Source organism: Coregonus lavaretus (genome assembly GCF_964263955.1).
Source record: "Coregonus lavaretus genome assembly, chromosome: 36".
Taxonomy (NCBI): Eukaryota; Metazoa; Chordata; class Actinopteri; order Salmoniformes; family Salmonidae; genus Coregonus; species Coregonus lavaretus.
Window position 1 is genome coordinate 18,663,410 of NC_140023.1, and position 14,463 is coordinate 18,677,872.

Consider the following 14,463-nt stretch of genomic DNA (forward strand, 5'->3'; position numbering starts at 1 on the left):
TAATTGCCGAACATCAGTGCCTGACCTCACTAATGCTCTTGTGGCTGATTGGAAGCAAGTCCCCGCAACAATGTTCCAAAATCTACCGGAAAGCCTTCCCAAAAGAGTGGAGGCTGTTATTGCAGCAAAGGGGGGGACCAACTCCATATTAATGCCCATGATTTTGGAGTGAGATGTTCGACAAGCAGGTGTCCACATACTTTTGGTCATGTAGTGTTTGATCTACTCTACAGTAACCACTAGCCTGAAAACAATCGTTATAAAGCGAGTTATTGCAGGACTTCTTGATTCTTTTCAGGGTCAGTGTTAAAAGACCATGTCTTAGGTCCTTAAAGTTTATGTCCACTGTATCTTTCTGTACAATAACCATATAAATACAATTTTACATTTAAATAAAAAAGAGTGAGGAGAGGTTACCTTGCATCACACCCAAATGTTAGGAAGTACAAATTATGCACAAAACAAATGACTGGATGAAACAAAAGCTGATTAGAAGGAACAATATTCATAAGTTAATGCACTCATATGACATATCAACTGCATATCTGGTTATTTTCTGGTTAGGTGCATTGTGTAAAACAAGCTAGATAAAACTCTACATTTACCCCGTATCACACATGATAATCATACTTCCTTCGAAAAACAATAGAAGGCACCACACAGCCTTAGGGATCCATCCTCCCATTGAACGTCTAGAATTTTTAAACATAAATTGATGTTATCACCATAACCTGTGTAACAAAGCCTACAAGAGAGAGTGTCGAGTTGAAGATTAATTTGTCTAAACATGAGGACAAACAGCTGGGAATCTTAATGGACTCAAGCTGCTTTAACAAATACAAAGATCCCTATGAAAAGAGAGTCAATAATTTGAAAAGAGCACAAACATGACATTCACACCATGTAGTTTTTTGATTTGGTTCAAACATAAACAACCAATAGTTGTTGTGAACTGATGATGATTTGTTTGCTGAGACAATGTTCATGTATCATGATGAATGTCAACTATAACCAATAACCACCATGGTCTTTGACCTGCACTTCAGTCTGTATTATCTACACAACACCACCACCATGGAATTCAGGCTCTCATGAGCCTATGGTATCATCATTGATGTTGGACACACCATCACTGTGACTGCAGGATAACACCAAGGGTCTTCACTGTGGCATTCACAGCATTCATAGCAGCGGTGGCCACCACAGGCAAATCTCTGGCCACTCTCTGGATGGGGGGCATGTTGGGTCCTTCCAATGTGTCCAGGATACCTTCAGACAAAAAATGTAAAACAAATGTTTCATTCTTATTTCATCAAATTCAAGACCCAGTTTAAAAGGGCAGTGCAGTCAGAAACCTGATTTTCCTTTGTTTTATATGGTATTTCCACTCAGAGGTTGAAATAATATTGTGACAATTATGATAATGACCTTTTAGTGCAAGAGCTGTTTGAAAAAAACGCATGGAATTTCAACCTGTTTTGGTGGGATTGAGTTTTGGCCTGCGATATCACCAGGTGGTATAAGTTAATAGACCAATTACAAAGAGTTTCAAACCTCTCTGCCAATAACATCTAGTTCAGGTTACATAACCCTCCAATTTGCTCCCTCAGACCACTCCCAGACAGTCCTAGATAAATGATTGCTTGAGAAATTGCTTTTTTCTAAAACGCTACAAATCACAGTAAGGTACTTCATTTTTACCCAGAAATTATTTGATATTGAGATAAAAACATCTGCATTGGACTTTTAAGAATATACCTTGGCGTAGGGTTGGGCGGTATCCAGATTTTCATACCATACCGGGGTATACGGTATTACCAGCAGTGCACACAAGGGGCGCTATTCCTTCCCAAACATAAAAAACCAGCTCAAAACACATTGACGCACAAAACAAATTTAGGCAGCAGGGATCTTGATCCAGGAGTTGATTGATTCTCTCTGCTGTAACCAATAAGCTTGATCTTGCAAGCTAGCAAGTTAGCGAACCAAATGCTTAGCTGGAGCCATGAGCTGGAGATAAATCACACATGGTCCTCTGTAGCTCAGCTGGTAGAGCATGGCGCTTGTAACCAGTGGTTATCCCACTGGCTATAGGGTGAACGCACCAATTTGTGAGTCGCTCTGGCTAAGAGCGTCTGCTAAATGACGTTAATGTGCCCTTGAGCAAGGCACTTAACCCTAATTGCTCCTGTAAGTCGCTCTGGATAAGAGCGTCTGCTAAATGACTAAAATGTAAAAAATGTAAAATGTAAGGTAGTGGGTTCGATCCCCGGGACCACCCATACACAAAAATGTATGCACGCATGACTGTAAGTCGCTTTGGATAAAAGCGTCTGCTAAATGGCATATTATTATCATTATTATTACATATTATAATAATTGATTTGCCACCTTAGATAGTTTCCTTATAGTTATCAGCAGTGGCGTAGCATGCACCCCCACAGTTCCCGCAAAGCGGGTGTGCCCACGAGTAGGGATGTGCACAGTTATTTGAATATTCGAATACTGAGTATTGTGTGTGAGTATTCATTTTTGTGCGTTCTATTTAACACCGAAAAAGCTTTTTCTAAATTAAATTAAAATATCCATGTGTCATTGTTAGATACAAGGGTATGCCACAACATTTCAAATTATTAATGTAATAAAACAAACTTTCCAATGTCGTTTTTATGACGTGCGCCCCATAAAAAGACCGGTAGCTGATCGGTAGCCTTCAGGTGTGTAGCTTGTTGTTTGCCAATCAAAGCGGCTCAATGTGTACCAAGTGGAGTGAGAGTTCACTAATGCAATGCAAGTTTATGAAATTAAAAGTTAGTGAAATGAGGAGTAGTCTACAATGAGCAACCAACAGGTAGGCTGTTGTTGTATCCTAATGGGTTTGGGGAGAAAGCGCAGCATGTGGCCTCAATTAGCCTAGCTAGCTATCTTAGCTAACTTCTCTAGGCTACTCCAGTCAAGACAGGCACTGTTATACAGTGCATTCGGAAAGTATTCAGACCCCTTGATCTTTCCCTCGATCTGGACTAGTCTCCCAGTCCCTGCCACTGAAAAACATCCCCACAGCATGATGCTGCCACCACGCTTCACCGTAGGGATGGTGCCAGGGTTCCTCCAGACGTGACGCTTGGCATTCAGGCCAAAAAATTCAATCTGGGTTTCATCAGACCAGAGAATCTTGTTTTTCATGGTCTGAGAGTCCTTTAGGTGCCTTTTGGCAAACTCCAAGTGGGATGTCATGGGCCTTTTACTGATGAGTGGCTTCCATCTGGCCACACTACCAAAAAAAGCCTGATTGGTGGAGTGCTGCAGAGATGGTTGTCCTTCTGGAAGGTTCTCCCATCTCCACAGAGAAACTCTGGAGCTCTGTCAGAGGGAACATCGGGTTCTTGGTCACCTCCCTGACCAAGACCCTTCTCCCCCGATTGCTCAGTTTTGCCAGGCAGCCAGCTCTAGGAAGAGCCTTGGTGGTTCCAAACGTCTTTCATTTAAGAATGATGGAGGCCACTGTGTTCTTGGGGACCTTCAATGCTGCAGACATTTTTTGGTACCCTTCCCCAGATCTGTGCCTCGACACAATCCTGTCTCGGAGCTCTACGAACAATTCCTTCGACCTCATGGCTTGGTTTTTGCTTTGACATGCACTGTCAACTGTGGGACCTTATATAGACAGGTATGTGCCTTTCCAAATCATGTCCAAGCAATTTAATTTTCCAAAGGTGGACTCCAATCAAGTTGTAGAAACATCTCAAGGATGATCAATGGAAACAGGATGCACCTGAGCTCAATTTCGAGTCTCATAGCAAAGGGTCTGAATACTTATGTAAATAAGGTATTCAAGAAACCTGTTTTCGCTTGATCATTATGAGGTATTGTGTGTAGATTGAGGATTTTTATTTATTTAATCCATTTTAGAATAAGGCTGTAACGTAACAAAATGTGGAAAAAGTCAAGGGGTCTGAATACTTTCCGAATGACTGTGTGGGATGATAAATAACATTGTGGCTGCTACAAGTTCATGAGCTGAAACAAAAGATCCCAGAAATGTTCCATACGCACAAAAAGCTTATTTCTCTCAACTTTTGTGCACAAATGTGTTTTCACCCGTTAGTGAGCATTTCTCCTTTGCCAAGACAATCCATCCACCTGACAGGTGTGGCATTTCAAGAAGATGATTCAACAGCATGATCATTATACTGGTGCACCTTGTGCTGGGGACAATAAAAAGCTGTGAAACAACACAATGCCACAGATGTCTCAAGTTTTGAGGGAGCTTGCAATTGGCATTCTGACTGCAGGAATGTCCACCAGAGCTGTTGCCAGATAATTTAATGTTCAGATCTCCACCATAAGCCACCTCCAACGTCGTTTTAGAGAATTTTGCAGTACATCCAACCAGCCTCACAACCGCAGACCACGTGTAATCACGCTAGCCCAGGACCTCCACATCTGGCTTCTTCACTTGCAAGATCATCTGAGAACAGCCACCTGGACAGCTGATGAAACTGTGGGTTTGCACAACTGAATAATTTCTGCACAAACGTAAGAAACCGTCTCAGGGAGCTCATCTGCGTGCTCGTCGTCCTCACCAGGGTCTTAACCTGACTGCAGTTCTGCGTCGTAACCGACTTCAGTGGGCAAATGCTCACCTTCGATGGCCACTGGCATGCTGGAGAAGTGTGCTCTTCATGGATGAATCCCAGTTTCAACTGTACTGGGCAGATGGCAGACAGTGTGTATGGTGTCGTGTGGGCGAGCGGTTGGCTGATGTCAACGTTGTGAACAGAGTGCCCCATGGTGGCGGTGGGGTTACGGTATGGGCAGGCATAAGCGACAGATAACGAACACAATTGAATTTTATCGATGGCAATTTGAATGTACAGAGATATCGTGACGAGATCCTGAGGCCCATTGTCGTGCCATTCATCTGCCGCCATCACCTCATGTTTCAGCATGATAATGCACGGCCCCATGTCACAAGGATCTGTACACAATTCCTGGAAGCTGAAAATGTCCCAGTTCATCCATGGCCTGCATACTCACCAGACATGTCACCCATTGAGCATGTTTGGGATGCTCTGGATCGACGTGTACGACAGTGTGTTCCTGTTCCCGCCAATACCCAGTAACTTCGCACAGCCATTGAAGAGGAATGGGACAACATTCCACAGGCCACAATTAACAGCCTGATCAACTCTATGCGAAGGAGATGGTTCACGCTGCATGAAGCAAATGGTGGTCACACCAGATACTGACTGGTTTTAAGATATCTGTGGTCAACAGATGCATATATGTATTCCCAGTCATGTGAAATCCATAGATTAGGGCCTAATGAATTTATATCAATTAACTGATTTCCTTATATGAACTGTAACTCAGTCAAATCTTTGAAATTGTTGCATGTTGCGTTTTATATTTTTGTTCAGTATAGATATAGGAATAGGTTTGTGAATACGGGCCCTGGTTTGCCTTCCGGGGAATCTTACCTTCAACAATCTTGTGATAAGCGAAGTGCAGGTAGAGTAGAAAGAGCATATGCAGAGCAGCCAGTGTTCCACAAACGATGAGGCGTGGGGTCTGGCCCACGGTCCGAGAGATGAGAGCAGCCACCTGAGAGAGAGGGAGAGACTGACTATCACTGATATAGTTGGCGCATTCGAGCGGATACATTTTGTCTAGGCTTTTCAAAGTGTGTTGCATTATGGGGATAAAAATGGTCTGACTTGCACCTACAGTTGCTCTTCACCAACTTCATCCTGCAGCTATCGCCTGCATTGTGGGAGGCTCTATTGTCAACCAATCATTAGGGTGTTTTTGTTTGATCCACGCAAACGTGACCAAAGTCATGACAGAAACCGGAACCAACTTTGCCGCGATTCATGTAGGCCTATACAGTGGATATACACAAATGAATGTGATATTTGAGGCTCTCACTATTTGATTGTACAATGTACCCACATTTGATTTCAGTTTGACATGTTTATTTTGACATTATGAAGAAAAACTTTTATAAACAATGGCAACACTGCCATGCCATGCTGATCTGAGCCTTGCTGTTGGAAAACCACATTAGTGTCCGACTTCACTCCTCGACTTTCGTCTAGTCAGTTGCTTTAGCCTTACCACTCAAACGCACCTAGTTTGAATGTCAGTGAGTGTGAAGGGGCTCTTCAGATTTGAAGTAATTCATCTGCCTATTTACCATCCGCAGTGTGGAGAGCCCTCCTACGACCAGCCACAGGATGTAGAACAGGGAGTGGAAGTGGACGTTGTAGGTGACGAAGAGAACCACGCAGTGCCCGAAAAGACCATAACCCTGTTGGGGGCACATAGCAGAACAGACGGTGAGATTTCACACTGCATTTATAACAAACTAATTACACAGGGATGCTGTGAGAGGAGTGATGGTCACTGTAGACTCACCAGCAGAGACAGCATCTGGAGCATGGTGATCTGGGCATTGCATAGGTACGCCAGGAAATAGATGAAGGAGGAAACTCCCAGCCAGTAACCAAAGCATGTCCCTATGGCTGTTCCCATCAGAGTACCCTCTCGCTGTCCAGGGAGGAAAAACATGTATTAGGCCTAATCAAGGTCAGCTAGACAACAAATCTTAACAATTTAGGATGAACAGGATGAACAGACCACATGAGTATTAAATAAGCAGTACCTAATGTCTGAGACGCTGAACAGATGCTTTTGTAATGTCAAAATGGTTGAGTTGATGCTACCTTCATCTACAGATTTATGTAGAAAAGTGTTCATTACAGATAACAAGCCATCTACCTTACCGGTCACCCTAGACCCACTTCAATTTGCTTACCGCCCCAATAGATCCACAGATGATGCAATCGCCATCACACTGCCCTATCCCATCTGGACAAGAGGAATACCTATGTAAGAATGCTGTTCATTGACTATAGCTCAGCATTCAACACCATAGTACCATCCAAGCTCTTCATTAAGCTCGAGGCCCTGGGTCTGAACCCCGCCCTGTGCAACTGGGTCCTGGACTTCCTGACGGGCCGCCCCCAGGTGGTGAAGATAGGAAACAACATCTCCACTTCGCTGATCCTCAACACTGGGGCCCCACAAGGGTGCATGCTCAGCCCCCTCCTGTACTCCCTGTTCACCCATGACTGCGTGGCCAAGCACGCCTCCAACTCAATCATCAAAGTTTGCAGACGACACAACAGTAGTAGGCTTGATTACCAACAATGACGAGACCTCCTACAGGGAGGAGGTGAGGGCTCTGGGAGTGTGGTGTCAGGAAAATAACCTCTCACTTAACGTCAACAAAACAAAGGAGATGATCATGGACTTCAGGAGACAGCAGAGGGTGCACCTCCCTATCCACATCGACAGGACTGCAGTGGAGAAGGTGGAAAGCTCCAAGTTCCTTGGCGTACACATCACTGACAAACTGAAATGGTCCACCCACACTGACAGCGTGGTGAAGAAGGCGCAACAGAGCCTCTTCAACCTCAGGAGGCTGAAAGAATTTGGCCTGGCACCTAAAACCCTCACAAACTTTTACAGATGCACAATTGAAAGCATCCTGTCGGGCTGTATCCCCACCTGGTACGGCAACTGCACCGCCCGCAACCGCAGGGCTCTCCAGAGGGTGGTGCGGTCTGCCGAACGCATTACCGGGGGCAAACTACCCGCCCTCCAAGACACCTACAGCACCCGATGTCACAGGAAGGCCAAAAAGATCATCAAGGACATCAACCACCCGAGCCACTGCCTGTTCACCCCGCTATCATCCAGAAGGCGAGGTCAGTACAGGTGCATCAAAGCCGGGACCGAGAGAATGGAAAAACTGCTTCTATCTCAAGGCCATCAGACTGTTAAATAGCCATCACTAGCACATTAGAGGCTGCTGCTGCCTATTGAAATCATTGGCCACTTTAAGAAATGCAACACTAGTCACTTTAATAATGTTTACATATCTTGCACTACTCATCTCATATGTATATACTGTATTCTATTACATAATATTCTACTGTATCTTAGTCCATGCCGCTCTGTCAATGCTTGTCCATATATGTATATATTCTTAAATTCCATTCCTTACTAGATTTGTGTGTATTGGGTATATGTTGTGAAATTGTTAGATATTACTTGTTAGATATTACTGCACTGTCGGAGCTAGAAGCACAAGCATTTCACTACACCCGCAATAACATCTGCTAAACACGTGACTGTGACGAATAAATGTTTTCTTTGATTTGATCTATCTGTATACTGTATATTAACATGCGTTTGTGAAGCCAGTATAAGTTGAGCTCTCTTACAATAACTGTTCCTGATGTCTTCATTCCGTGCAGGAGGATGGCCACCAGCGTGAACACCAGCATCATGGGCCCGTACAGCTCCCCAGCAATCTTCTACAGTTGGAAAAGAAGAGCAGTGAAAACATTTATATTTCCTTTAATTGGCCAGGTAAGCGCTGAAAACTTCTAGATTTAAATCTTTCCCAAGCCTGGGAAAATAGTATGGGAAAAGAAAAATGCCACTCACCTGTGGAAAATTGATCATGCGGACGGGTATCATTGATTCAATCAACCTAGGGTAGAAAAGAGGCATACATGTCAGGAAGAGTGTTATAAAATGTGAATGCTAGACTATACAAGTTAGGACTACAAATCGTGATTACAAAACACATTTGTTACTGACTCACCTGTTCCTAACTTGCATAGGCTCTACATCAAAGTACGGCCGGAGAATGTCTATGTTGGCATATAGGTTGAAAGCTTTGGAAGCCTGCCGCTTTCCTGCTTGCCACACCTAAGAGGATGAGGGAACGTTCATTATAAATCAGCTGACAAAGGTGTGATGAAAGTCAAAGTTATGACAGCAACATTACCCAGACAAGGCTATTGAGATGTAACTTACAATATTGGGTTAGGGCAAAGCCAATTTTTATAACAAAGGTAATGTTGTGTGTGACAAGTTGTTGACCATCAGCATCACAAAGCTTTCTCAGCTCACCTCATCTGCCACCTGTCTCCCCAGCTGGCCCTTGATACCCTTCATTCCCAGGAACTCGCCATCCTCTCCAGTCTCCTCTTCAGTTGCTTCTGCTTCCTCTGCCACCTCCTCCTCCTCCTTCATGCGCTGGTGCATCTCCCCCATGTCCTCAAAGCTGGAGCCTGATGTGTCATCCATGTTCTCCATGTCAATCACTGCTGACCCAGTGCCCTGGTAATAGACAGTTTATTACATATAACTACTGTACATCCGTGTATGTGAAATTGTTTCACGCGCAAATTGTTAATGTTTTCATCCGACAGTTACAACCTGTGAAATGAATAATTAAGTTAGCTAGCAAAGAAAATAAAAAATGTTTCTTAGTTTATGATTAGCTAGCTGGCTATCTAGCACAACATTGTCGGACAAACTTTAACTAACGTTAGCTATCTCAGTATTATGATATGTATTGCACAGAAAAATATAGTTTGGCAACACTAAAGAAGATGTAACGTTACCGCGATGTAGCTAAGAAAATAATAGTATATACATTGCAAGTATTTTCTTGGCTTTAGCTACCTAGCTAGCTCGCTAGCTACCTGGATAATGTTGTCCTCAAAGCCGCCCCATGGTTCCGTGTTCGTGTTTTTGTTTCCATCAGACGAAGCCATCTTTTAGAGCAAGTGAACGTGTTCTTGATCCCTTTTAAAAATACAACTGCACTTTCAATCTCACATACAACCAACGAATTGTTAATTAAAGCATCAGGGGTGCTTTAAAGATAAATATTTGTTCCCAAAAATGCATTACACTGCCTTGTCAGATGGGGGACTCGTCACTCAGATTCCACGCATAACACGTCGTGCGTACCACGTAAAACATCTCGTGCGACTTTGAAACGTAAATCTTCTTCTTCTTCGGGGTTTATCGGCAGTTGGCATCCAACGTTATGGTGCATTATCGCCACCTATTGCACTGGTGTGTGGGCCAGAGACGGGGAGAAACTAAACGCTACCTGCCAGCCCCGTTGCGCTTAAAAAAGATAACAAAATATATATCTAATGACGTTCTACTCAATATACTATTTAAACTAATTTCCTGTATCCCCTTCTCCCTCATACTAGATCTCATCCTCTCTGTTTCCCTCTGATACTGCCCACACTGTAGCAATACATGCTCCAGGGTCTCTGTTCCTGACAATAATCACACTTTCCTGTTGGATGCTTTCCTATCACATTTAATGTCTTATTCAACTGGCTGTGTCCCACCCTTAATCTTGTAAAAATAGCCTCCTCTCTTCTGTCCCTTCCTTGCCGTCCCCCCCTCCCCGACTTTCCTCTGTACTTGAAATAAATGCCTTCCCTTATTATCTCTATTCCACTGCTCCTGCCATCTCTGCATCATCACTGTATATATCAGTCTTTTTGCCTCTGCCTTGCTCATTGAAACTTCAACATCCCCACTACTAACTGCTTGTTTAGCCTGTTCATCTACTGCCTCATTCCCCTCCACCCCCACATGGACTGGGACCCAAGTAAATCTTATCTTTATACCCATCTGTTTACTCCTTCCATAGGTTTGTAGCACCTCATAAAGCAGGTATTGTCTGCTACGTGAGCTAAAGGACTGGAGACTCATTAACACTTCACATGAATCAGAGCAAATAACTACTCTGTCTTGTTTGACCTCCTCAACCCACTGCAAGGCCAGCGGTATGGCCATTATTTTCGCCGAATACAGTCGTGGTCAAAAGTTTTGAGAATGACACAAGTATTGGTCTTCACAAAGTTTGTTGCTTCAGTGTTATGATATATTTTTGTTAGACGTTACTATGGTATACTGAAGTATAGTTACAAGCATTCCATAAGTGTCAAAGGCTTTTATTGACAATTAAATTAAGTTTATACAAAGAGTCAATATTTGCAGTGTTGACCCTTCTTTATCAAGACCTCTGCAATCTGCCCTGGCATGCTGTCAATTAACTTCTGGGCCAGATCCTGACTGATGGCAGCCCATTCTTGCATAATCAATGCTTGGAGTTTGTCAGAATTTGTGGGGTTTTGTTTGTCCACCAGCCTCTTGAGGATCGACCACAAGTTCTCAATTGGATTAAGGTCTGGGGAGTTTCCTGGCCATGGACCCAAAATGTCGATGTTTTGTTCCCCGAGCCACTTAGTTATCACTTTTGCCTTATGCCAAGGTGCTCCATCATGCTGGAAAAGGCATTGTTCGTCACCAAACTGTTCTTGGATGGTTGGGAGAAGTTGCTCTCGGAGGATGTGTTGGTACCATTCTTTATTCATGGCCGTGTTCTTAGGCAAAATTGTGAGTGAGCCCACTCCCTTGGCTGAGAAGCAACCCCACACATGAATGGTCTCAGGATGCTTTACTGTTGGCATGACACAGGACTGATGGTAGCGCTCACCTTGTCTTCTCCGGACAATGTGTTTTCCGGATGCCCCAAACAATCGGAAAGGGGATTCATCAGAGAAAATGACTTTACCCCAGTCCTCAGCAGTCCAATCCCTGTACATTTTGCAGAATATCAGTCTGTCCCTGATGTTTTTCCTGGAGAGAAGTGGCTTCTTTGCTGCCCTTCTTAACACCAGGCCATCCTCCAAAAGTCTTCGCCTCACTGTGCGTGCAGATGTACTCACACCTGCCTGCTGCCATTCCTGAGTTCTGCACTGGTGGTGCCCCGATCCCGCAGCTGAATCAACTTTAGGAGACGGTCCTGGCTCTTGCTGGACTTTCTTGGGCGCCCTGAAGCCTTCTTCCCAACAATTGAACCTCTCTCCTTGAAGTTCTTGATGATCCGCTAAATGGTTCATTTAGGTGCAATATTACTAGCAGCAATATCCTTGCCTGTGAAGCCCTTTTTGTGCAAAGCAATGATGACGGCACGTGTTTCCTTGCAGGTAACCATGGTTAACAGAGGAAGAACAATGATTTCAAGCACCACCCTCCTTTTAAAGCTTCCAGTCTGTTATTCTAACTCAACCAGCATGACAGAGTGATCTCCAGCCTTGTCCTTGTCAACACTCTCACCTGTGTTAACAAGAGAATCACTCACATGATGGCAGCTGGTCCTTTTGTGGCAGGGCTGAAATGCAGTGGAAATGTTTTTTGGGGATTAAGTTCATTTTCATTGCAAAGAGGGACTTTGCAATTAATCTGATCAGTCTTCATTACATTCTGGAGTATATGCAAATTGCATTCATCATCAAAACTGAGGCAGCAGACTTTGTGAAAATTAGTATTTGTGTCATTCTCAAAACTTTTGACCACGACTGTATACAACCAGATGATCTGGAGGTGGGAGTAGCCGTGGTGGATTTACAGGAATAAGTACCGTTGGACTAAACTCCCTTCCATACAGTCCCATCTCCTTCGCCTGGGTATTACCCAATCCACCCAAAGCTCATGTTGTCTTCGCTCATGTTCCCAGCATGCCTGTAAAATCCCTTTCGCAGGATGAGACACCCCATGTCCTTGTAGGTTAACCCAATAATTGATTGCCAGCTGCTGTCTCCTAATCTGCAATGGCATATCTCCCATCTCCACCTGTAATGCAGCCACTGCGGACGTCCGAAACGCCACCCTACATATTCTGAGTCCTTGCACCTGTATGACATCTAGCCTTTCCAGTGAGGTCCGGGCTGCCGAACCATATGCTATACTGCCAGTCTATTACAGATCGGATCAATGCAACCTACATGGTCTTCAATGAGGAACGCCCAGCCCCCCACTCCTTCCCCGTCAGACAGTGCATCACATTTAGCAGCACCTTACACTTTACCACCACTCTCTCAATGTGTTCTGCCCAGGTCAGTCTAGTGTCAAAGTATACCCCAAGGAACCTGAAGGCCCCCACCCTCTCCAAGTTTCTCCCATATAACCTCAAGCATACCTCATCTCCCACCTTCCTCCTGGTAAAGAACATTGTTTGAGTTTTCTCTACAGAGAACCGGAATCCCCACATTAATGCCCACCGCTCTACCTCATCAATTGCTTCCTGTACCTTCCTGACTATGTATGGCACATTTCTTCCCCTTTTCCATAAGGCCCCATCTGCAAATAACGACCTCCCTATATCCGGCTGTACCTGAGATTAAACATCATTGATCATGATTAAGAACAACAGAGGACTAATCACGCTCCCCTGTGGTGTAATGTAAAGCATCTTCTGTAGCTCCAAACAATAAACTAAAATATATTTGCTCCAAATCAAAGTGACCAAATCCTTTCAGATCTTAGTTCACACAAGTGCATATGGTGTATTCTTAGTGTTGATTTGGGACTGGTTTGTGTACAGAGTTTTCATTTGTCAGTGGGTAACATCTTGTTACTAACATGCATGTTCAAAATTGAATAGTGTCATAGAAAAACGTATTTGTCTAAGCAAGTGCTCACAAATTATGTTCTCCTCTCCAGATACCAGAAAAGGGCAATTCTATGAATTGTATGATGTATGTTTTATGCACGTGGCCCAGAATATGGGTGCCACTTCCCTCTCAGGAGGGGGAAAAGATTTGGCATGGGCCCTCTGGATCCACAAACATTTCTACAGCTGCACCATCGAAAGCATCTTGACTGGCTGCATCAACGCTTGGTATGTCAAATGCATCACCCTTGACTGAAAAGCACTACAGAGGGTGGAGCGGACAGCCCAGTAAATCACTGGGGCTGAGCTCCCTGCCATCCAGGACCCTCTATATCAGGTGGTGTCAGAGAAAAGGCCGAAAAATGTGTCCGGCAAACTGTACTGGAGCGTCGGCTCTTGGACCAACAGGCTCCGAGACAGCTTCTACCCCTTAGCCATAGGACTGCTAATTAACAATAAGACTGAAAAAAATAGCTAATCCAGGTAACTATTAATTATCTGCACTGACCCGATCTTGAACTGACTCTATGCACACTCACAATACTATATATACATACACACACACAGTGCATTTGGAAAGTGTTCAGACCCCTTCACTTTTTCCAAATTTTGTTACGTTACAGCTTTATTCTAAAATTTATTAAATTGCTTCCCCCCCCCCTCATCAATCTACACACACAATACCCCATAATGACAAAGCAAAATCAGGTTTAGATATTTTTGCAAATGTATTTAAAATGAATAACTGAAATATAACATTTACATAAGTATTCAGACCCTTTACTCAGTACTTCGGTGAATCACTTTGGCAGCGATTACAGCCTCAAGTCTTCTTGTGTATGACGCTATAAGCGTTGGATGGGGAGTGTTGCTGCACAGCTATTTTCAGGTCTCTCCAAATATGTTTGATCGGGTTCAAGTCCGGGCTCTGGTTGGGCCACTCAAGGACATTCAGAGACGTGTCCAGAAGCCACTCCTGCGTTGTCTTGGCTGTGTGCTTAGGGTCGTTGTCCTGTTGGAAGGTAAACCTTCGCCCCAGACTGAGGTCCTGAGCGCTCTGGAGCAGGTTTATATCAATGATCTCTCTGTACTTTGCTCCATTAATATTT

At 44.0% G+C, this 14,463-nt stretch overlaps 1 protein-coding gene across 1 annotated transcript; it reads right to left on the reverse strand.

The window, feature by feature from the left end:
- Positions 1-486: 486 nt before the first annotated feature.
- yipf3 (Yip1 domain family, member 3) lies at positions 487-9,889 on the reverse strand. Its single transcript, XM_084153576.1, has 9 exons — positions 9,570-9,889; positions 8,992-9,201; positions 8,681-8,787; positions 8,521-8,566; positions 8,295-8,387; positions 6,421-6,552; positions 6,200-6,313; positions 5,484-5,607; positions 487-1,269 (listed from the first exon to the last, which is right to left on the reverse strand). Exons 1-9 carry the CDS (start codon positions 9,639-9,641, stop codon positions 1,130-1,132), a joined length of 1,038 nt encoding a protein of 345 aa, XP_084009702.1. The 5' UTR covers positions 9,642-9,889; the 3' UTR covers positions 487-1,129.
- Positions 9,890-14,463: the final 4,574 nt, after the last annotated feature.

Excerpts from the sequence above, each read along its gene's own strand:
- yipf3 (XM_084153576.1), bottom strand. The coding sequence starts at position 9,641 with ATGGCTTCGTCTGATGGAAACAAAAACACGAACACGGAACCATGGGGC. Across the intron at positions 8,567-8,680 it reads CCTATGCAAGTTAGGAACAG|GTTGATTGAATCAATGATAC; the intron begins GTGAGTCAGTAA and ends TTTCTACCCTAG. Across the intron at positions 8,388-8,520 it reads GCATGATCAATTTTCCACAG|AAGATTGCTGGGGAGCTGTA; the intron begins GTGAGTGGCATT and ends TTCCAACTGTAG.